General features: G+C 49.9%; 1 protein-coding gene across 9 annotated transcripts in view; it reads right to left on the bottom strand.

Annotated features, from left to right (window-relative positions):
• Positions 1-24,065, bottom strand: part of KDM2B (lysine demethylase 2B) — a 153,644-nt gene that overhangs the window by 61,277 nt on the left and 68,302 nt on the right. For all 9 annotated transcript variants that reach the window (XM_030821532.1, XM_030821526.1, XM_030821524.1 and 6 more), the window contains 3 exons: positions 23,908-24,034; positions 20,227-20,699; positions 4,982-5,068 (listed from right to left, as the gene is read on the bottom strand). In XM_030821532.1, coding sequence (XP_030677392.1) covers positions 4,982-5,068; positions 20,227-20,699; positions 23,908-24,034 — 687 coding nt within the window. The remainder of the gene's footprint in view (positions 1-4,981; positions 5,069-20,226; positions 20,700-23,907; positions 24,035-24,065) is intronic.

The raw sequence follows: 24,065 nt of genomic DNA on the forward strand, positions 1-24,065 counted from the left end.
GCACCTGCCACCGTATCTGGCTAATTTTTGTATTTTTAGTAGAGATGGGGTTTTATCACATTAGTGAGGCTGGTCTCGAACTCCTGGCCTCAAGTGATCCACCGCCTGGGCCTCCCAAAGTGCTGGCATTATAGGCGTGAGCCGCCACGCCCGGCCCTGAGCAGCTTTTAGAAAGTGCAGATCCCAGGCCCACCCCAAGCCTACTCAATGGCTACGTCAAGGGCGGGGGCCAGGAAGCTGTATTTTTTCACAAGTCCCCCAGGTGAAGCTGATGCCACCAGCCTGGGGACTGGTCCTCATTATAGCACATGGCCTTCCTGGGAAATTACAAGACCCTGAGTAGGTGGCAATACACGACAGCCATTATTGCCAGCCTCCTCCGCCTCAACTGCACAGCATCAGCTTCACGACTGCGGGCCGACAGGACTGAGAGCGGGGCAGGGACCCGCCGGAAGCACTCGGGGCCTCTCTCACTGAATCACGTGCCTCCCCTTCAGGGAAAGGCTGTGTGTCACTCCGGAGAGACCCCAGACGGAGCAGACCTCTGGGATTAAATGGACCAACTTTGGAGGAAAGGGGAGAGAGACAAAGCAGAAGCAAAGGTCACAAGGCATCGAGGGTATGTTGCTTCCTCCTGTGGTTCCTGTGTGGCCCCAAAATGTCCCCGTAAGGAAGCTGATCCAACAGCTACTGATGAGGACTGTCTCCATGCCCCCATCAGGGTGCTCGTCCTCCACGCTCCAGCCTCTCTGCTCCCATACTCCAGAAAAATTGCCAATAAATGAAATTCAAGTGGCAGCCCGGTTTGGCCACTAGAGATAATGAATGAAGAAGCTGGCAGGGTCCACAGGCTGGCTTGCTAGCCAGAGGCAGTCATGGCTGAGTCCTCCGTCCTTCCTCAGTTTCCTCCTTTGGGAATAAACCAGCAAGCCAGCCAGTAGCCATGTCTGGCAGCTGAGCCAGGGGTCGGCTCACTAATAAGGCCGAGGTCAGAGGCCAGGCCTCAAATAAGCTCCGTTCCCTCGCCCAGCCTGTAAGGTCACAGACGGGCCCCCACCATCCTGCCCGTTGGTCATAAAAGGAAGCAGCCGGAGTGTAGACAGATCAAAACAAATCCTACACCACTCGTGGAAACAGCCAATCAGGCGGACGGTGATGGATGGTGGCTCAGTAGCATCTTGGATATGAAGGACACCGCATCAGAAATGACCTCACAGCACCTAATCAGTTCCAGAAAAGGGCTTTGTTCTCCTGGAGGCAAGGTGGGAGATCAAAGCATTTCTTGCTAATCATCACTTAGCATTAATTACTTGTTAGGTAACCCAACCCAGATCAAATACCACTCCCTACCTCGCATCCTGAGGGCCTCAGTGAGCACCCTTGATCTTTCACCCCAACCTGCATCCAATGGGAGGAAGCTGCAACCTGGGAACCCAGAGACCCCAGGCGGCCCAGGCAGTCAGTCGTTTAGTTCCTTCTTCCTTTCCTGTTAACTTTTTAACCCCACCAGCCAGGAAATGCATAAACATAGCAGGGGCCTCCTTCCCCGCTCTCCCCGCCACATATCACTGGTTCCTCACCGTGCAATGACAGAAACCTGCACATCTGGGGTCCAATGCCTTTCTTCTCCTAAGGAAGTGGCCTGAGGGGCACTGCTGCACCTCTCCGAGCTCTGTGCTTCCTCAACTGCACTGGGGCGATAACACCCTCCATCTCCCAGCCTCATGGGAAGGGTAAAGTCAAACAGACAAACTGCATCTGGAAGCTGCTGCATATACTGGGGAGTACCCAGGAGTTTCAGCTGAGCTGGCGGTCATTTATTTTCAGGGCTCGGTGGTGGGCCCGGGGTATTCATTCTTCTGCTTCACACCATTTTGTGGCTCTGAAGTTATTTACTTCCTTATTTTTAAAGTATTTATTTATGACCGGGCATGGTGGCTCACGCCTTTAATCCCAGCACTTTGGGAGGCCGAGGTGGGCACATCACCTAAGGTCAGGAGTTCGAGATCAGCCTGGCCAACACGGTGAAACCCCGTCTCTACTAAAAATACTAAAAATTTGCCGGGTGTGGTGGTGTGCTCCTGTAATCCCAGCTATTCAGGAGGCTGAGGCAAGAGCATCACTTGAACCCAGGAAGCGGAGGTGGCAGTGAGCCGAGATCACGCCACTGCACTCCAGTCTGGGTGACAAGAGCAAGACTCCATCTCAAAAAAAAAGTACACCTGAAGATGATAATCAAAGAATTATGCAGAATAGCACTGCTCAACAGAAATAACAGAAGGTAAGCCAGGCACTGTGGCTCCCGCCTGTAATCACATCGCTTTGGGAGACCGAGGCAGGTGGCTTGCTTGAGCTCAGGAGTTCAGCCTTGGCAACATGGCAAAACCTCATCTCTATCAAAAATACAAAAAACTAGCCAGGCATGATGGCATGTGCCTGTGGTCCCAGTTACTCGGGAGGCTGAGGTGGGAGGATCACTTGATCCAGGGAGGCAGAGGTTGCAGTGACCTATGATTGCACCACTGCACTCCAGCCTGGGCAACAGAGTTAAGACTCTGTCTAAATAAATAAATAAAAGAAATAGAAGGTGAGCCACATAGGTACTTTTGAGTTTTTTTGTTGCCACATTTGAAAAGGTAAAAAGAAACAGTGAAATTAATCTGAATAATCATTTTGTTTCAACAATATATCAAAAATATGGTCATTTCAACTAGAGTTGCCAGATTTAGCAAATAAAACTATAGTGCATCCCCCCAGGCTGAAGTGCAGTGGCGCGATCTCAGCTCACTGCAACCTCCGCCTCCCAGGTTCAAGCGATTCTCTTGCCTCAGCCTCCTGAGTAGCTGGGATTACAGGCGCCCGCCACCATGCCCAGTTAATTTTTGTATTTTTAGTAGAGACGGGGTTTCGCCATGTTGGCCAGGCTGGTCTCGAACTCCTGACCTCAGGTGATCTGCCCACCTTGGCCTCTCAAAGTGCTGGGATTACAGGCGAGAGCCACTACGCCAGGCCTGTAATAAGTGTTTGAAATTGACCAGGCTGCCCAACATGGCAAAACTCTATCTCTACTAAAAATACAAAAAATTAACTGGGCATAGTGGTGGGTGCCTGTAATCCCAGCTACTCAGGAGACTGAGACAGGAGAATCGCTTGAACCCCATAGGCAGAGGTTACAGTGAGCCGAGATCACGCCACTGCACTCCAGCCTGGGTGACAAGAGCAAAACTCCGTCTCAAAAAAAAAAAAAAGAAGAAGAAAAAGAAAAGTGTTTGAAATCTGTTACAGCACACTTTTTTCTTTCTTTCTCCTTTTTTTTTGAGACAGGGTCTCATTCCATTGCCCAGACTGAAGTGTAGTGGTGCAATCACAGCTCACTGCAGCCTCAAGCTCCTGGGCTCAAGCGATCCTCCTGCTTAAGCCTCCCAAATAGCTGGGACTACAGGCATGCACTGTCATGGCTGGCTTTTTTTTTCTTTTCTTTTGGTAGAGATGAGGTCTCATTATGTTACCCAGTTTGATCTTGAACTCCTGGGCTCAGGTGATCCTCCCCCCTCAGCTTCTGGAGTAGGTGGGACAACAGGCATAAGCCACCATGCCTGGCTTCAGCATTTTTTACAATAGCCAAAAAAAAAAAAAAACAAACCAAAAAAATCAGAAATTAACAAAATACCTCTTGGGGCTACTGAAGTCACAAATAATATTTAGAGTGCACTAACCTCAGGTCAGCCCTTGTCTGAAGGGTTTTGCATGCCTTATCTCATTTAGTTCTGACAACCACTGAAGAAAGTCTTGGTATAACCCATTTTTATAAACAAGGAAAGTAAGGCTCAGGACACTATGTAACTTGTCCAAGGAAGTGGTGAAGCTGTGTGGAGGCAGATGGATGGTACAGAGATGACCTGATACATATGTATCCCACCTAGGACCGCCTTTGGAAGGGTGCTCACCAAAACTGTTTTCTCTGGATGGCGGACTTTGAGGTGAGCACTGGTTGAAAATTTGGCCTCTGCTGCCAAACTGACCGATCTTTGTGTACTTGGCTGTCCTAACGGGTGACTTGACCTTTTGAAGCCTCAGTTTCCTCATCTGTAAAATGAGAGTCACAACTGTCTACCCCACAGAGTTGCTGAGGCGTAAATAAGGGCTGTAGAGGCCCAGACAACAAACTGCTCCTACAAAGTCCTCAACGATGCAGCCATTATTCCTCTTCCTCATGTCCTGGTCCTTTCCCGTTTGATTAGACATTTTCATTTTATTTTATTTTATTTTTTATTTTTTTGAGATAGAGTCTCACTTTGTAGCCCAGACTGGAGTACAGTGGTGCGACCTCTGATCACTGCAACCTCCCTCCCCAGGTTCAGGCGATTCTCTTGCCTCAGCCTCCCAAGTAGCTGGGACCACATGCGTGCACCACCATGCTCGCATTTTTTGTATTTTTAGTAGAGACGGGGTTTTGCCATGTTGGCCAGGCTGGTCTCAAAACTCCTGACCTCAGGTGATCCACCCGCCTCGACTTCCCAAAGTGCTGAGATTATGGGCGTGAGCCACCGCGCCCGACCAATTATACATTTTTATGTTGAGCATCAATCAGTTTTACACACTGAGAAAAAGTTCCTTTCAAAAGAGGAGAAGACAGCCCATGAAGCAGCTAAAGGAAAAGGGAAAAGGAAGGGAAGAAGCAAGGGAATGAGGGAAGGAGAGACAGAAAATCCACCTAACCACAGGAAAAGGTGAGGCGTCAGCGCCCCCCAGTTTTCCAAGCGACCACCAGGCGGCACCGTTCGCAGTTCCCACAGCTAGGTAAAGCAACCCCCTTTAAAAAACAAAAACACAGAACGCATCACCAAAATCCTTCATTTTAACTGGGGTGCCTTCATCTCAGGAAGCCCCATAGCTACCCAAAAACTCGCCGACATTCACCCTGCAGGGGGTGGGAAGGAGGTGGGAAGCGGCCACCCGCTGCAGGAAGGCTGCGTCTTACCTTTGGAGTCTTCTTTGGCCAAGTCACCACAGGGACCCCAGTGATAGCCAGACTAGGGTCATCATCCGCGTGCTCCTTCAGGACGTTCTGTGGCCAAACAAAGCATCCATATTAGCCCAGGGGGAAGGGGAGGTCTCTGAAGGGGGCTGAACGGCAGACAGCAAGGATCACACTCCACAAAGTCAACGCCTGGCCCTTGACTCCACCACCACCCACACATTCAATAGAAACCAAGTCACCTGGGGCCCACGAAACATACGACGTTCCCCTCTGCCCTCTACAAAATTTTTTTTAACAAAGCAAATCACGTACCTCCCTGTGACTTCCACGTATGTATCACCCATGATCACAGTTAATGACACCTAGCACTTGCCCAGAGCGTCGGAGACTCACATACAAATTTTTTTTTTTTTTTTTTTTTTTTTTTGAGACAGAATCTTGCTCTGTTACCCAGGCTGAAGTGCAGTGGTACAATCATAGCTCACTACATCCTTGACCACCTGGCTCAAGTGATCCTCATGCTTTAGCCTCCTAAGTAGCTGAGACCACAGGCGCATGGCACCCTCCCTGGCTAAATTTTTTTTTTTTTTTTTGAGACAAAATCTTACTCTGTTGCCCAGGCTGGAGTGCAGTGGCGCAATCTGGGCTCAAGCAACTTCTGCCTCCTGGGTTCAAGCGATTTCCCTGCCCCAGCCTCCCGAGTAGCTATGAATGCAGGTGTGCGCCACCACGCCGGGCAAATTTTTGTATTTTTAGTAGAGACAGGGTTTTGCCATGTTGGCCAGGCTGGTCTGCAACTCCTGACCTCAAGTGACCCACCTGCCTTGGCCTCCCAAAGTGCTGGGATTACAGGCGTGAGCCACCGCGCCCAGCCATAATTTTTAAAATTTTTTGTGCAGACAGGGTATATGCCATGTTGCCCAAGCTTGTCTCAAACTCCTGGCCTCGAGGAATCCTCCCTCCTCAGCCTACCAAAATGCTGGGATTACAGGAATAAGCCACTGCGCCTCATTTAATTCCTACCAAGCACTCTGGGAGGGCTGGGCGGTGGCACTACGGATCCTCTAATGTTCACAAATTTAACTACGTATTCAGGGAAGCAAACAAAACCAACTGCCAGACCTTGATGCCTTCATAGAGCCATGACTCCATCCTTTACTCAGCTTGCTACATGTACCCTAACCCTGCTGTGCGGCGACGTGCAAATGTTTTTTGCAACATGGGCCTTAAATACAAGAAGATGCTTGATCTAGTCTGACCGAGGATGGAGTCATGTGGCCAAATGGTGGCAGAAAAATGGGCTGCATTGGATGGACTGCCAGGCTGCGTGGCGATCTCCCATGAGGCACACTGTGTTCACTCCTCGGCGAGTAGTTTGAAGGTTCTTCAAAGGGAATTCTCACTCTACCAGACTTTGGCCTTGTGTGGCTGGACTTTAGAACCTCATCCAGGTATAAAATGCTACCCAGCTGAATTATCTAACAGCTAACTTATAGGGGAGGTTACCGAGGCTCAGAAAGGCTCACAGGACTTTAGTGCTGCCCCAGACTATGAAGACAGACCCCTGGAACCCCACTCTCTGGCACCAGACTTTCTGCCCCAGGACCACCCACATAAGGTTTTTTTTGGCTACATCCACACATCCACAGCACCCCACAAAAAAATGTGTTTAACCACACACAGACCTATCACTGGCTCATTCTGATCCTGGACCACGGATTGTTGAATTGTACAAAAATATTTTTTCCAGACATTTAAGAACAGAATAAATCATACAAAAGCACTTAGCAGGAAGAGCAGAAGCGCTCAGGAGACAAATGAAGGTGAAGATTATTTTAATTCACCTTTCCTAATTCACTTCACTAGAAATGACTCCAGCTTACTTCCAGTTTACTCTGCTTATTTTCCTTTTTTTTTTTTTTTTTGAGACAGGGTGTGACTCTGTCACCCAGGCTGGAGTGCAGGGGCACGATCTCAGCTCACAGTAGCCTCAAACTCCTGGGCTCAAGTGATCCTCCCACCTCAGCCTCCCCAGTAGTCGGGACTACAGGTGTGTACCACCAAGCCCGGCTAATTGTATTATTTGTACAGATGGGTTCTCACCATGTTGCACAGGCTGGTCTTGAATTTCTGGGCTCAAGCAAAACACCTGCCTCAGCCCCCCAAAGTGCTGGGATTGCAGGTGTGAGCCACTGCAGGCCTATCGTACTTTCCTGATCATAATTTGCTTGCGTGATTTTTCTGTGTGTGTGTGTGTGTGTGTGTGTGTGTGTGTGTGTGTGTGTGACTTTTCAAGATGTGGCTGTGAACCTGAAGAACTTCCTCCTTACCCCACAGGAAACAGCAAACAGCACAGTGGTCAAGAATGCTGGCTCTAGAACTGGCCCCAGGGTCAAATCCCAGTCCCAGCACGTACAGCTTCCCCAAAGTCCCATAGTCAATGTCAACGATTTGTAAATGCTATTTATAAAGTGTCTTTATTCACTGCTGTATCCCCGAAGCCTCATATAATGACTAACCTAGAGTAGGCTTCCAATAAACAAAGTTGGGTTTTTTGGGTTTTTTTTGAGATGGAGTGTTACTCTCTCGCCCAGGCTGGAGTGCAGTGGCACAATCTTGGTTCACTGCAACCTCTGCCTCCCAGGTTCAAGCGAGTCTCCTGCCTCAGCCTCCCAAGTAGCTAGGATTACAGGCATGCGCCATCACCCCTGGCTAATTTTTGTTATTTTTAGTAGGGACGGGGTTCCACCATGTTGGCCAGGCTGGTCTCAAACTCCCAGCCTCAAGTGATCCACCTGCCTCGGCCTCCCAAAGTGCTGGGATTACAGGCGTGAGCCACCGCACCTGGCCCCAGAGTTTTTATAAAATAAAGCCACAAATACCAAAAGAGGGACAGTCTACAAAATGCCTGAACAGATCTCCTCAAAACTGTCAAGGTCATCAAAACAAGGAAAGTCTAAGAAACTATGGCAGCTAAGAGAAGACTGATGAGACTAAATGTAATATTGTACCTTGGGTGGGATCCTAGAACAGAAAAAAAAGTAAAAATGGCCTAACTCTGGCCGGGCGCAGTGGCTCATGCCTGTAACCCCAGCACTTTGGGAGGCCAAGGCGGGTGGATCACTTGAGGCCAGGTGTTAGACCAGCCTGAGCAACATGGAGAAACCCCATCACTACTAAAACTACAAAAATTAGGCCAGGTGCGGTGGCTCACGCCTGTAATCCCAGCACTTTGGGAGGCCGAGGCGGGCGGATCATGAGGTCAGGAGATCGAGACCATCCTGGCTAACACAACGAAACCCTGTCTCTACTAAAAATACAAAAAATTAGCCGGGTGTGGTGGTGGGCACCTGTAGTCCCAGCTACTTGGGAGGCTGAGGCAGGAGAATGGCATGAACCCAGGAGGTGGAGCTTGTGGTGAGCAGAGATCGTGCTACTGCACTCCAGCCTGGGCAACAGAGCCAGACTCCGTCTCAAAAAAAAAAAAAAAAAAAAAAAATTAGCCAGATATGGTGGTGTGTGCCTGTGGTCCTGCACTCCAGTCTGAGAAACAGAGTGAGACTTTGTCTCAAAATAAATAAATAAATAAATAGATAAATAAAGATTTTCCTTCTCTTTAAAAAATCATTAAGAACAAATGAGCTTTCCAGAAATACACTCAGGTTTAGCCAGAGACTTCCCATTCCCCCCTGCATGTGGGCCCCAAATGGCTGGGGGAGAAGACTGTCACTTCCACAGGACATTTCAGCCACTTAGTGCAATCCCAAACTCTAGGATTGGGTACCAAATTCAAGATGCAACCGGACTGGAACAATAGGGAATGGTGAGGCCTGTGACAAACTGGAGAACACATGGCTCATTTAAAAAGGGGCAAGGCTACCCAACTCCAGCTTACCTCCTATGGGGATGAAAAGTCCACCAGATCTTTAATTTTTCAGAAGAAATCGAACATGCAGAGTTTTATTTGAAATCTCTGCATTTTTAAATGTTAGCAACTAACTAAAACTTTAAAAAAAACCCACTGTGAGTGAAACATCTGTGTGCTGGTTTGGCCCATGGGCCACCAATTTGCAAACATGGCTCTGCATATGACTGAAAGTAATGCCCGCCCCCCTTTGTTTTCTTTGAGTTTCCTTCTTAAATGTCTTACGATTTCTTGTCATTTCAATATCAGATTGAAGTCTAACTCACAAGCATTGAGGTAGAGGCCTCTTTAGAGGGATATTTAGTTACAAAAAGTTATTACTGCAGTTCTAAGTACTAGACATAATTAACAAATTAATAATAATAAATAATACATTTTTAAAGACTCTTAAAAAAACAGAGTTGCCCAGGCTTGAGTGCTGCGGTGTGATCACAGCTCACCACGGCCTCGAACTCCTGGGCTCAAGCAATTCTCCCACCTCAGCCTCCCAAGTAGCTGGGACAAGAATGCACCACCATGACCGACTAATTTTTTAATTTTTTAGTAGAGACAGGTTCTTGCTATGTTGCCCAGGTTGGTCTCAAATTCCTACGGTCAACTGATCCTCTGGCCTCCTAAAGTGCTGGGATTACAGGTGTGAGCCACTACACCCAGTCAATAAAATTTTTTTTCTTTTTTTTTTGAGACGGAATCTTGCTCTGTCGCCCGGGTTAGAGTGCAGTGGTGCGATCTCGGCTCCCTGCAGCCTCTACCTCCCTGGTTCCACCGATTCCCTGCCTCAGCCTCCTGGGGAGCTGGGATTACAGGCACACACCACCACGCCCAGCTAATTTTTGTATCTTTTTTTTTTTAGTAGAGACAGGTTTCACCATGTTGGCCAGGCTGGTCTTCAACTGCTGACCTCAAGTGATCCACCCACCTCGGCCTCCCAAAGTGCTGGGATTATAGGCGTGAGCCACCACACCCGGCCAATAATTTTTTAAATTACAATTGTTCTTGGTAAGCCTGGGCAATATAGCAAGATCCCATCTCTACAAAAAATTTTAAAAATTAGCTGGGCATGGTGGTGGGCGCCTGTAGTCCTAGCTTCTTGAGGAGATTGAGGTGGGAGAATTGCTTGAGCCCAAGAGTTTGAGGCTGCAGTGAGCTATGATCACACAACTACACTCCAACCTGGGCGAAAGAGGGAGACTCTGTCTCTAAATAATAATAATGGCCAGGTGCGGTGGCTCACACCTGTAATTCCAGCACTTTGAGAAGCCAAGGTGGACAAATCACCTGAGGTCAGGAGTTCGAGACCAGCCTGGCCAACATAGTGAAACCCGATCTCTATTAAAAATACAAAAAAATTAGCCAGGCGTGGTGGCACGCGTGTGTGGTCTCAGCTGCTCGGAAGACTGAGGCAGGAGAATCACTTGAACCCGGGAGGCAGAGGTTACAGTGAGCCAAGATCGCACCACTGCACTCTAGCCTGGGTGACAGAATGGACTCCAACTCAAAAAAAAATTAATTACTTAATAATAATTAAAAATAAAAAGAGTTTTCCCCAAGTGCCCTGAGCCCAGGATCTCACACTCATACCTCCCAAGTTTCTCTCTGTGTGTGGCCCCCTGCGGCCACCAGGGGGCGCCCTGGGCTCCGTCCCTCAGGGAAGAATTTTCATTTGAGTATGACAGGCTCCGGGAAAAGAAGATTATTCTAATTGGAGATTTCATCTCTGAGAAATAGGTTGTGCTGGAGGGAATCATGTCACTGGCTTCCCTAGGCCCTGCTTGAATTTATACACTCCCTGGGGCTCTCAGAAGCACAGATATAAGGAAGGCTGGGTGCCCTCACCAGCTCAGCCCCCCAAGGGTTACACCCTACATGCCCGTCCCCTCCGAAAGTCCAGGGCAGGTTTTCAAACAGAAAGATCCAACCCTGGGACCCTTTCTGCTGGAAATTGCCCCGTACTGGACCTGATGAGATAACCACAGACAAGGGATGGCTGGGCCTGGGTGGCCCCTTATGCCAGCTTCTCTCAAAGAGATCATTAGTTAACAATGGATTCGGGTCCCACTGCTTCCTAGGCTGGGGCTTTAATAATCAGAAACTCCCTCCATGCCATGACTAAAAATATCCCACTGTGAAAATAAGGCAGGCATCAGGGAAGAATCGCCATCCACCGGCCGGCAAAGGGAGGTACAGCTTGGGGAACTCCTGCTCTGGGGAACCAGCACCCTCCGGGGTGCCCCCTTCTACGGGCAAAGACACCCGCCAGGCGTCAACGCACCTGGGGTCTCTCAAGTACCCTCCCTCCATCCCAGCCCCACCGTCTGTGAAAACCCATCTGAAGTAGCTTGAATTGTGTCCCAAAAAATATGTGTTCAGGCCAGGCACGGTGGCTCCCGCCTGTAATCCCAGCACTTTGGGAGGCCGAGGCGGGTGGATCACTTGAGGCAAAGAGTTCGAGACCAGCCTGGCCAAAATGGTGAGACCTTGTCTCTACTGAAAATACAAAAACTAGCCAGGCATGGTGGCACATGCCCGTAGTCCCAGCTACTCAGGAGGAGGAGGCAGGAGAATTGCTGGAACCCAGGAGGCGGGGGTTGTGGTGAGGCGAGATCACGCCATTGAACTCCAGCCTGGGCAACAGAGCAAGATTCCATCTCAAAAAAAATTTTTTTTTCAAGGTGAAATAATCCTGAATTTAAGGTAGACCCTAAACCCAATGTCAAGTGTCTTTATAATAAGAGAGATTTGGACAGAGACATAAAGAAGAAATCTATAAGAAAATGAAGGCAGATGGGTGTGGTGGCACACGCCTGTAATCCCAGCTACTTGGGAGGCTGAGGCTCGAGAATTGCTTGAACCCAGGAGGTGGATGTTGCAGCAAGCCAAGATCACGTCACTGCACTCCATCCAGCCTGGGCCACAGAGCGAGACTCTGTCTTCAAAAAATAAATTAATTAAATACAAAGACCAAAAAAAAAAAAAAAAAAAAGAAAGAAAATGAAGGCAGAGACTAGAGTGATGCAGCCACAGCCAGGGAATACCAAGAGCTGTCAGAAACCAGAGGAGGTCCGGAAGGATTCTCTTCTAGAGACTGTGGAGCGAGCACAGCCCTGCTGACTCTTCTATTTCTGACTTCTGGCCCCCCAGGACTATTAAATAACATACTTGGTTTTGTTGTTGTTGTTGTTTTTGAGACAGAGTCTTGCTCTGTCACCCAGGCTGGAGTGCAGTGGCACAACCTCAGCTCACTGTAACCTCCGCCTCAGAGGTTCAAGCGATTCTCCTGCCTCAGCCTCCAGAGTAGCTGTGATTACAGGCGCGCACCACCATGCCCTGCTAATTTTTTTGTATTTTTAGTAGAGATGGGGTTTCAACATGTTGGCCAGGCTGGTCTCGAACTCCTGACCTCATAATCCGCCCGCCTCAGCCTCCCAAAGTGCTGAGATTACAGGCGTGAGCCACCGTGCCTAGCCGAGAGTGTAATGATTTTAAAAAGCCAACTGCACTGGTGATCTGGGCTTTACACCTCACTGTTCTACATGTCAGTAAGACCCAGGAGAGGCCGCATCAACGAACAGGTGTGTTCCAGGGTTGGGAATTGACGACCTCAAGAGAAAAAAGCTGTGAACACCTTCCATGATCATGCGTTTCACAGGCTCGCACATTTGACCCTGCACCGGCCTGTTTTCATTCTATGGTGGCTGAAATTTTTGGCTCTAGTTTGCTGAGCTATTAAAGGCCCTGTGCTAAGGTGTCACTTCATGGAGTCCTCATGACCACAAAGCTGTATTCCAAGTACTCCATTTTACTGCATTCCCCAAGAGCATTCGGCTGGTTAACAGATGACACAGGGATTCGGTCTAATGCAGAACTTTTGGTCTTCAAAGAACACCTGGCCACACAGTGGTTCACACCTGTAATCCCAGCACTTTGGGAGACCGAAATAGGCAGATGGCTTGAGGCCAGGAGTTCAAGACCAGCCTGGCCAACATGGCGAAACTCCACCTCTACTAAAATACAAGAATTAGCTGGGTGTGGTGGTGCATGCCTGTAATCACAGCTACTCGGGAGGCTGAGGCAGGAGAATCGCTTGAACCCAGGAGGCGGAGGTTGCAATGAGCCAAGATCACACCACTGCAGTCCAGCCTGGGCAACAGAGAGAGACTCGGACTCAAAAAAAAAAAAAAGGTATCACCTGGCTAGACGAGGTGGTTCACACCTGTAATCCCAATCCCAGCACTTTGAGAGGCTGAGGTAGATGGATTGCTTGAGCCCAGGAGTTTGAGACCAGCCTGGGCAACAGAGCAAGACCCCCATCTCTACCAAAAAAAAAAAAAAAAAACTTAAATGAACTGAGCATGGTATCGCATACCTGTAGCCCCAGCTACCTCGATCACCTGCGCTAGGAAGTCGAGGCTATGGAGAACTGTTATTGCGCCACTGCACTCCAGCCTCGGTGACAGAGCAAAAGACTCCGTCTTGGAAAAATAAATAAAAATTTTTTTAAAAAAAAGGAAATCGGGTTTTTCTGTGGGGTTTTTTTTTTTGAGACAGAGTTTTGCTCTTGTCACCCAGGCTAGGGCGCAACGGCGCAATCTCAGCTCACTGCAACCTCCACCTCCCAGGTTCAAGTGATTATCCTGCCTCAGCCTCTCTAGTAGCTGGGCCTACAGGCGTGTGCCATCACACCCAACTTATTTTTGTATTTTTAGTAGAAACGGGGTTTTGCCATGTTGGCCAAGCTAGTCTCGAACTTCTGACCTCAGGTGATCCACCTGCCTTGGCCTCCCAAAGTGCTAGGATTACAGGCGTGAGTCACTGCGCCCAGGCTGTGGTGGTTTTTTTGTTTGTTTGTTTGTTTGTTTGTTTTTGAGACAGGGTCTCACTCTGTCACCAAGGCTGGAGTACAGTGGTGCAATCACAGCTCACTGCAACCTCAAACTCCTAGGCTCAGTAAATCCTCCTGCATCAGCCTTTCAAGTAGCTGGGACTACAGGCGCATGCCACTACATCTGGCTAATTTTTTGTTCCTTTTGTTTTGTTTTGTTTTTGTAGAGTCGGGGTCTCACTATGTTGCCCAGGGTGGCCTCAAATTCCTGAGCTCCAGTCACCCTCCCACTTTGGCCTCCCAAAGGGCTGGGATTACAGGTGTGAGTCACTGTGCACAGCCTAAACAGCAATCTTTAACCTGGGGTGGGGGGATGAGGGGGCTGCTGAGAGGTGAGAAGGGGGAAGGAAAGAGAAAGGGCAGGGGAAGTGTGGGTAGCTGGCCAAAGCCAGTCTGGCTCACCTTTAGCTGCAACCTATGTTCATGGCATCATTGTTCCTTAAAGTAATTCAGTGACACAGGTCCCTGCTGTTATGCCCATATCACAGTGAGGACACTGCAGTTTCACCCAAGGGTAAGTGCTTCAGAATGGCCAAAGAATCACAGAATCTGGTCCCCAGAAGGACAAAGCACATCCTCATTTTACATACAGGTAAACAGAAAGGTGGACTGGCTTGCCCAAGGCCACACAGTGAGTAGCTAAGAGCAGAAACCAAACTTGAACTCCGGGGTCTCCTGTGTCCTGAGTTCTTGTCCTTCCCATCTCATACAGGCCAATATCTTGGCACTTCCATCACAGTAAGTGTCTATATTTATTTATCATTTATGTTGAGACAGGGTCTCTGTCTGATGCAATCATAGCTCACTGTAGCCTCTACCTCCTGGCCTCAAATGATCCTCCTGCCTCAGCCCTCTAACGCTATACAGTCTCCCAGGTAGAGGTGCACGCCACTATACCTGGCTAATTTTTTATTTTTTATAGACATAGGATCTTGCCATGTTGCCAAAGTCAGTCTCAGACTCCTGGGCTCAACCAATCCTCCTGCCTCGGTCTCCCAAAGTGCTGGCATCACAGGCATAAGCAACATAGCAAGATGTAGTCTCTATAAATAATGAAAAAATTAGCTGGGAATAGTGGCACATGCCTGTAGTCCCAGCTACTTGGGAGGCTGAGATGGGAGGATTGCTTGACCCTGGGGGGTTGAGGCTGCAGTGAGCTACGATTGTGCCACTGCACTCCCGGCTGAGTGACAGAGTGAGGCCCCCATCTCAAAAAAAAAAAAAAAACCAAAACCTACATTACAGTGAAATATCTAGAATAAGTAAATCCACAGGACAGAAAGCAGATTCGCAATGAAGAGGGTATGGGACATGGCAGCTGTTAGGTACGGGATTGTCCACAGTGATAAAAAGGTTCTGGAATAAGATAGTGGTGGTGGTTGCACACGATTGTGAATTGTTGGCTGGGGCGGTGGCTCATGCCTGTAATCCCAGCACTTCAGGAGGCCAAGCCAAGATTACCTGAGGCCAAGAGTTGAAGAATAGCCTGGCCAATGTGATGAAACCCCATCTCTACTAAAAATATAAAAATTAGCCACCGGGCGCGGTGCCTCACGCCTGTAATCCCAGCACTTTGGGAGGCCGAGGCGGGCGGATCACGAGGTCAGGAGATCGAGACCATCCTGGTTAACACGGTGAAGCCCCATCTCTACTAAAAATACAAACAAATTAGCTGGGCGTTGTGGCAGGCGCCTGTAGTCCCAGCTACTCGGGAGGCTGAGGCAGGAGAATGGCGTGAACCCGGGAGGTAGAGCTTGCAGTGAGCCGAGATCATGCCACTGCACTCCAGCCTGGGTGACAGAGCAAGACTCTGTCTCAAAAAAACAAAACAAAAACAAAACAAAACAAAACAAAAATCAGCCAGGTGTGGTGGCACATGCCTGTAATTCCAGCTACTCAGGAGGCTGAGGCATGAGAATCGCTTGAACCCAGGAGGCAGAGGTTGCAGTAAGCTGAGATCACATCACTGCACTCCAGCCTGGGCAACAGAGTGAGACTGTGTCTCAAAAAAAAAAATCGTGACTGTACCTAATGCCACTGACTTGGACAGCTTAACACGGTTAAAATGGTAAATTTTGTTACGTGTGTCTTACCACAATTAAAAAAATACATCACACGAGGCTGTCCAACCACCTGAGCCCAGAGGCTCAAGATGAGCCTGGGCAACACAGTGAGACCTCCGTCTCTACAAAAAAATATAAAAATTAGCCAGACGTGGTGGCACACATCTGTAGTCCCAGATGCTGGAGAGGCTGAGGTGGGAGGATCTTCTAAGCCCAGGAGGTCGAGGCTGCAGTAAGCTGTGATCATGCCACTGCACTCTAGCCTTGGTGGCAGAGTAAGACTGTCTCAAAATTTAAAAACAACAAAATCATACAAATGAAAGAACAGATGAGTTTTTAGTATAAGCCAAAACCTAGCCATCTAGGGACTGAGTGGAACTGGGGGCTGTCTCTAATCACCAGGGCACTAGCTACCCTGAGCCACCACAAGCAGCAGCCTCTGAGGTCCCAGGAGAGAGCCCATCTTTCTGGAACACAAGTCAAAGATCCTAGCAGGTCAGTCATCAAGGGGAAACCACCACAGCGCAGAAACACGAATCCTTCAGTGGCAGTGGGGGAACTGGGCATCGGCTATGAATTGTCTCAGACCCACATTCCTGAGCTGTTTTTTATTTCTTGGCCAAAGCAAAAGAATCCCCAACAACAGAAAAGAAAGAACAAGGTGACGGAGCGTACATCTGGGGAGAACAGGCTGCCCACCCTCTGTGGCAGCACGCCCACCCTGAAAGTCAGTCCTGGGTTCAAAATTGTTTTTTTGTTTTTTTGTTTTTATTTTTTTGAGACAGGGTCTTGTTCTGTGTCCCAGGCTGGAGTGCAGTGGCGCACTCATAGCTCACTGCAGCCTAGAACTCCTGGGCTCAAGTGATCCTCCTGCCTAAGCCCCCTGAGCAGCTGGGGCTACAGGCGCACACCACCACACCCGGCTAATTTTTGTTTTTGTACAGATGGCGTCTCACTATGTTGCCCAGGCTGGTCTCAAACTCCTGGGCTCGTGTGATTGGCCTTCCAAAATGTTAGGATTACAGGTGTGAGCCACTGCACCAGGCCTCAAAATCTTTTCTGGGTCTCCAGGGACAGTGAGGGGCTGACACCTGTCAGACTAATCAGAAACTCTCCTGTTCTGGAAGGGGTGATGGTACCCACGTCCCCCAGGCAAGCATCTGGCCGCACAACATTTAGAGACACTAGCAGCAGTCCCAATTTTCATGGAACCCTCAGGAGGCCTGTCCACCTAATTTACAAGCTCTTCTGCCTGAAAAGAGCCTCATTAGACAAGGCTCAACTAAATATCTCTAAAAACAGGTAAGTTCTGGAGAGGCCGAGGCAGGCGGATCACAAGGTCAGGAGATCAAGACCATCCTTGCCAACATGGTAAAACCCCATCTCTACTAAAAAAGATACAAAAGACCGGGCGCAGTGGCTCACGCCTGTAATCCCAGCACTTTAGGAGGCCGAGGCGGGCGGATCACCTGAGGTAGGGAGTTCAAGACCAGCCTGACCAACATGAAGAAACCCTGTCTCTACTAAAAATACAAAATAGCCAGGTGTGGTGACACATGCCTGTAATCCCAGCTACTAGGGAGGCTGAGGCAGGAGAATCACTTGAACCCCGGAGGTGGAGGTTGTAGTGAGCTGAGATCGTGCCAATGCACTCCAGCCTGGGCAACAAGAGTGAAACTCCGTCTCAAAAAAAAAAAAAAAAAAATTAGCCGGGCGTGGTGGCGGGCGCCTGTAATCCCAGCTACTCGGGAGGCTGAGGCAGGAGAATAGCGTGAACCCAGGAGGCGGAGCTTGCAGTGAGCCGAGATTGCGCCACTGCACTCCAGCCTGGGGGACAGAGCAAGACTCCGTCTCAAAAAAAAAAAAAAGTCGGCCGGGCGCAGTGGCTCACCCCTGTAATCCCAGCACTTTGGGAGGCTGAGGCGGGCAGATCACGAAGTCAGGAGATCGAGACCATCTTGGCTAACACGGTGAAACCCCGTTTCTACTAAAAATACAAAAAATTAGCCGGGTGCGGTGGCGGGCGCCTGTAGTCCCAGCTACTCGGGAGGCTGAGGCAGGAGAATGGCGTGAACCTGGGAGGTGGAACTTGCAGTGAGCCAAGATCGTGCCACTGCACTCCAGCCTGGGCGACAGAGCAAGACTCCGTCTCAAAAAAAAAAAAAAAAGTCCTCCAAAGGGTTGTTGGAAGGTTCCAATGTGTTTGTACAAGGAAAATACCTCAACAGCACCAAGTCATTGAGATGCCTCATTTCATATTATCACGAGCTGCCCATGATTCCCCCGTGGGGAAGGAGGACGTCTGGGCTGCTTGCACTTTTTCTAACCCCTACCCCAGGCCTCCTCTACATCATCAAAGGGTCTAGGGTAAGTCCAGCCTCAGGCCAATCAGGTAGGTAGAGGCGAGGGATAGGAGGAGCCAAGTTTCATCCCTAGGAGGACATCTGTTCCCAGAACCAGCAACACCACACAGAAATAGATCAGAGACACAAAGATGCTTTTAAAGGCAAAAATAGGCTAGGCCAGGCACAGTGGCTCATGCCTGTAATCCCAGCACCTTGGGAAGCTGAGGTGGGAGGATCGCTTGAGCTCAGTAGTTTGAGACCAGCCTGGGCAATGTGGTGAGACCCCATCTCTACAGAAAAATTAAAAATTAGCCGAGCATGGTGGCATGCACCTGTAGTCCCAGCTACTTGGGAGGCTGAGGCAGGAGGATCACTTGAGCCTGGGAGGTCGAGGCTGCAGCGAGCCAAGCTTGTGCCACTGCATTCTAGCCTGTGCAACAGAGTAACATCCTGTGTGTCTCAACAGTAAAAAAATAAAAATAAAAAAATAAAGTAAAAAAGGCTTTCCAGAAGCATGGAAAGACATTTCTTCTTCAGATTAGTATGGTTGTTTTGGGTATTTTTTCAGGTAGGGTCTTGCTCTGTTGCCCAGGCTGGAGTGCAGTGGTGAGACCATGGCTCCCTACAGCAGTGACCTTCTGGGGTCAAGCAATCCTCTCTCCTCAGCCTCCAGAGTAGCTGGGACTACAGGCACAGGCCACCATGCCTGACTAAATTTTTTATTTTTTGTAGAGATGGGGTCTCCCTCTGTTGGCCAGGCTGGGCTCAAACTCCCGGCCTCAAAGGATCCATCTGCCTCAGCCTCCCAAAGTGCTGGGATTAAGGCCTGAGCCACCATGCCTGGCCCGCACCCAGTGAATCTTAATATATCCTTATCCCAGGCCCAACACAAGGTTTCCTAAGTGAATACAATGAACAAATGAACTACCAATCCTGAGTACTTTGCAGCCACCGAAGAAGAAACTTAAATTCAGTTTCCAACCCCAGGAGGAGCTAGCTGGCTTCCCTTCGGCATCAGACACTGGAGAAGGACACCCAAATGCCTCTGAGGCCTCAACCAAAAAGCCTTACTAATGCTGAGACAAGAGGCAGTTCCACGCAGTGGTAGACACACAGAAGCTCTGCAGTCTCCCCCGGGTCCTCATCCCAACTCCATCATCCACTTGCTCTGTGACCTCAGGCATGCCCCTTACCCTCTCTGAGCCTACTTCCTCATCCATTAAATGTACATCATAATGAAGACTTCCAAATTGCACGCAGCTACATGGTGCCCGCATTAGCTGGCCATGTCAAGGACTGTGGGGATGTACAACCTGCTCATGTGAAACTGAATCATGCTCCAAGATGCTGGCCCAGGACAGCGAGGCTTCCTGACAAGGCTGGAGGGGTTCGTCTCTCGAGCCCAGTGACAGCAACTGCTGCACATGTCACACCTGCTGGTGGGGCCTCAGATTTCCAATAAGTGCTGAGAAGAAAACTCATCAGCCACAGATTGAGCTTCCAAAAGGGGGTCCTCTACAGCTCTTTTGTTTTTTTGAGACAGACTCTCGCTTTGTCGCCCAGGCTGGAGTGCAGTGGTGCAATCTCGGCTCACTGCAACCTCCACCTCCCAGGTTCAAGCAATTCTTCTGCCTCAGCCTCCCAAGTAGCTGGGACTACAGGCGTATGCCACCACGCCTGGCTAATTTTCCTTTTTTTTTTTTTTTCAGTAGAGACAGGGCTTCACCATGTTGGCCAGGTTGGTCTGGAACTCATGACTTCAAGTGATCTGCCCACCTCAGCCTCCCAGCGTCAGGATTACAGGTGTGAGCCACCCCGCCCACCCTATGCAGCTCTTAATGGTGGCCTCTGCTTGGACACCCTACATAGGCTTTTGTGGACTGAGACCCCAGAAACCCCCTCCCAGCGCCCACCCAAATGCTCAGAGCAATCTGCACGGAGCCATGGTGAGCTGACCTGCACCCGTCATGCTGAACAGGACCTGCCCGGCCCTCCTCAGCTGCCCAGCCCCAGACGCCACTCCTGCCCACCTTCACACCCTCCAGGAGTGCCTGGGGGTCCTCGATGCCCTCGGGGACACACTTCTTGTTCTCCGGGAGGGATTCCAGTTTCTCCACCAGAGCTTTCAGGCCCTTCAGTTCAAACTCGGTGAGATGGGTCCATTTGGCAGAGACCTCCGTGGCAGGAGAGCCGGTGGGGGTCTTGGGGTAGTCTACGGGCAATGTGGTGGACTTCACACTCTCCTCCGACTCGTTAGACAAAGTCCTTTTGAGGAATCGCAGGGCAGGTGCTTTGGGCTTCTTCCCGAGGGCCTCCTGGTCCTCGGAGGGCGTGCTGGTAGGTGAAGTGGAGCCATCGGTGGGCGGTTTGGGTGCCCTGTCCCTGCCCTCGCCCTCCTCGTCCTTCTCCTCCTCCTCCTGAGGCTGCTGATCACAGGCCTCCTCCTCCATCTCCAGCCAGGAATCCGAAGAGAAGCCGTCTATGCTGGGCTTCCTCGGGGCATCTGTGGGGGCAGGGTCACAAGAGAGACCTAGATGACGCCTAACTCCCTGCCAAGGTCTCTGGAACCTCCACTCGCCAAAAGTCCCCTTTACTCCAGAGATCCAGCTTCTCTAACAATCATAATGGTCAGGGCCTCCACCCTCTGGAAAGGCCGTGGGGGATGCAGGTTCAGATCCCCACCCTGCTGCTTCCCGGCTGTGTGCACCCACATGGGTTGCCCCGCCTCTTTGAACACTGGCACTTTATTTATTTATATAAAGACAGTCTTGCTTAGTCGCCCAGGGTGGACTGCAGTGGCACGATCTCAGCTCACTGCAACCTCTGCCTCCCAGGTTCAAGTGATCCTCCTGCTGGTGCGCCCACCACACTCAGCTAGTTTTTTTTTAAGCTTTTTTTGTAGAGATGAGGTCTCACTATATTGCCCAGGCTGGTATCTGGCACTTTACTTTTTTATGTCTAAAAATAAGTCGAGGCTGGGTGCAGTGGCTCACGCCTGTAATCCCTACACTTTGGGGGGCCTAGGCGGGTGGATTGCTTGAGCCCAGGAGTTTGAGACCAGCCTGAGAAACACAGCAAAACCCCATCTCTACAAAAAATACACAAATTAGCTGGGTGTGATGATGTGCACCTGTAGTCCCAGCTGCTTGGGAGGCTGAGATGGGAGGATCACTTGAGCCTGGGAGGTGGAGGTTGCAGTGAGCCATGAATGCACCACTGCACTCCAACCTGGGCGACAGAGCAAGGCACTGTCTCAAAAATAATAATAATAATAATAATAATACTAAAATAAAATAAAAATAAGTCTAAGAAGAGTATCTATTATATGATTCAACTCATGTGAAATGTCCCAGGCAGGGGACGTCTATAGGGACAGAAAGTAGATGAGCAGTTGCCTAGGGCTGGGGAAGGGGCAAGGTGGGGAGATGAGACAACAGCTAAAGGGTATGAGTTTCTTTCTTTTCTTTTCTTTTCTTTTTTTTTGAGACAGTCTCGCTCTGTCGCCCAGGCTGGAGTGCATTGGCGTGATCTCAGCTCACTGCAACCTCCATCTCCTGAGTTCAAGGGATTCTCCTGCCTCAGCCTCCCGAGTAGCTGGGATTACAGGTGCACCACCACACCCGGCTAATTTTTGTGTTTTTTAGTAGAGACAGGGTTTTACCATGTTGGTCAGGTTGGTCTCGAACTCCTAATCTCAGGGATCCACCTGCCTCGGCCTCCCAAAGTGCTAGGAATTTTTTTTTTTTTTTTTTGAGACAGAGTCTCACTTTGTTGGCCAGACTGGAGTGCAATGGCGCGATCTCGGCACACCGCAACCTCCGCTTCCCAGGTTCAAGCGATTCTCCTGCCTCAGCCTCCCGAGTACCTGGGATTACAGGCATGTGCCACCGCACTGGACCAATTTCATATTTTTAGTAGAGACGAGGTGTCACCATGTTGGCCAGGCTGATCTCGAACTCCTGACCTCAAGTGATCCACACGCCTCAGCCTCCCAAAGTGCTGGGATTACAGGCGTGAGCCACTGCGCCTGGTGGTGCTAGGATTACAGGCATGAGCCACTGTGCCCGGCCCTGGGTGATGAAAATGTGAAATTGAATGCAGCAGTGGCTGCATGTATCTGTGAATAGACTAAAAACCACTGGATTCTACACCCTAAATGGTGAATTGTGTGATACAGGAACTATATCCCAATAGGGCTGCTTAAAAAATATAAGGCAAAGGAAACATCCTCAGAAGGCCGTGGTGCGGAGTACACAGGTATCCCTGGGCACAGGCACTGGCACACAGCAGCTCTGGATGGAGGGGGTGTCTCCCTCACATTGCCCCTTCTCATTGGCAGATGGACTGGGAGAGCCAGAGGGAAAATAGTGGCAGGAAAACGTAAGGAAGATGTGGGTACTGATTACCCAAGCACCACCTTGAGATTGCCTCCTGTGCCTGCGAATGGAATATTCTTCTTCTGCCCTAAATATCCAAGTGAGAGAACCAACCCTCGGCTTCCTGGCCTGGGGACTGCAGACACTCAGAAAGCCTCTCGCTCTCCCCAGCCTCTGTCCCCGGGGGATCGTGGAGTTACTGCGATCATAGCGGCTCTCACGCTATTTCAGGATCATTTCCCTTCTCTCCTACCAGGCTGAGAGCTCCAGAAGGGCAGATTGTAGGGTTTCGGGACTTTCCAACCCCCGAATATCACATCATCAGGCGGGAATGAGGCTCGCGACAAACCTCACAGGCAAAGACTTCCCAGTGAAGGCCCCAGCAGAAACACTGGTTCCCCATCATACGCCCAGCCTGGAACCCCTGAATGTCATTAAGGATGGGGCATAAGGGAAGGGATGGAAGAGGCTTACTGTAAAGGGGAAATAAAAAAAGAATCTAAAAATCCTAGAGGCTGCAGGAAGAATTGTGCAGACCCTCAAGGAGTCAGACCACTCTCATCTTTCTAGCCCCTGGTTAAAAAAAAAAAAAAGATGCTGTGTCTGAGATGCTGCAGACTCTACATCATCCAGGAAAACCCCTAAAGGACAACAGCTCAGACACAGCCGAGAGGAATCACGTTCTTCCTCTAGATTGCCGGTCGGGGCTTGCAGTCACAGCCAGATGCAACTTCAATGCGGGCATTTGTGAGTCAAGATTCAAGGGCAGAGCCGTGTTGGCGGGGATGATGTCCCTTTAAGTACTGGCAGCAGGGCACAGCGCTGCAGCGGCTCCAAACACTCTCTCCTGCTCCTCCAGGCCTGCACCACCTGCCCTGGTCACCCCTCCTGCTGCCTCAAAGATGGCCTTGGGTTTTCGGAGACTGGCTGCATCTCACAGGACTGCTGTTACATAGATAAAAACCCAACCTCCAGTGCAGGAGGAAAAATCAGCTGGTGTCCACGGAAGAGCCAAAAGAACGAGGATTCTCTGCTCTGTGGGGTGATCCCGTTTTAGCAGCCAAACCCGGGGCGGCCCCAACCTGCATCTGCACAGCCATGGGCTGGAGGCCACACACGTGACTCTTTTGGGGATCTGAGTTCATTTTCTTGGACTCTGTATTCCAGGTGGGAAACTGACAAGAATGGCTTCCCCTGAGGGGTTCCTAGGATTCTGCCCAATACACTGATTCAACGAATCCCCAGAACGCAGGGAATGTCTCCAGGCCCCACTGAGAAAATGATTTCTGCCCCAGCTGTGCAGCCGAGGCCGTGGGCTCCCTCCGGTTCACTCACCAATAAGCATCGACTCCCTCTGGTATTCCTGAGTGAGGTGGGAGCGCTGGGTCACACAGTACACGTATCTCTCCAGGACATACCAGCACATCTCATAGTAGAAGGGGTAACGGAATTTGGGCTGCACCTGAAAGCAAAGACGCAGGCAGGCAGAGGTC

This window comes from Nomascus leucogenys, chromosome 10 (genome assembly GCF_006542625.1).
Source record: "Nomascus leucogenys isolate Asia chromosome 10, Asia_NLE_v1, whole genome shotgun sequence".
In the NCBI taxonomy this organism is placed as follows: Eukaryota; Metazoa; Chordata; class Mammalia; order Primates; family Hylobatidae; genus Nomascus; species Nomascus leucogenys.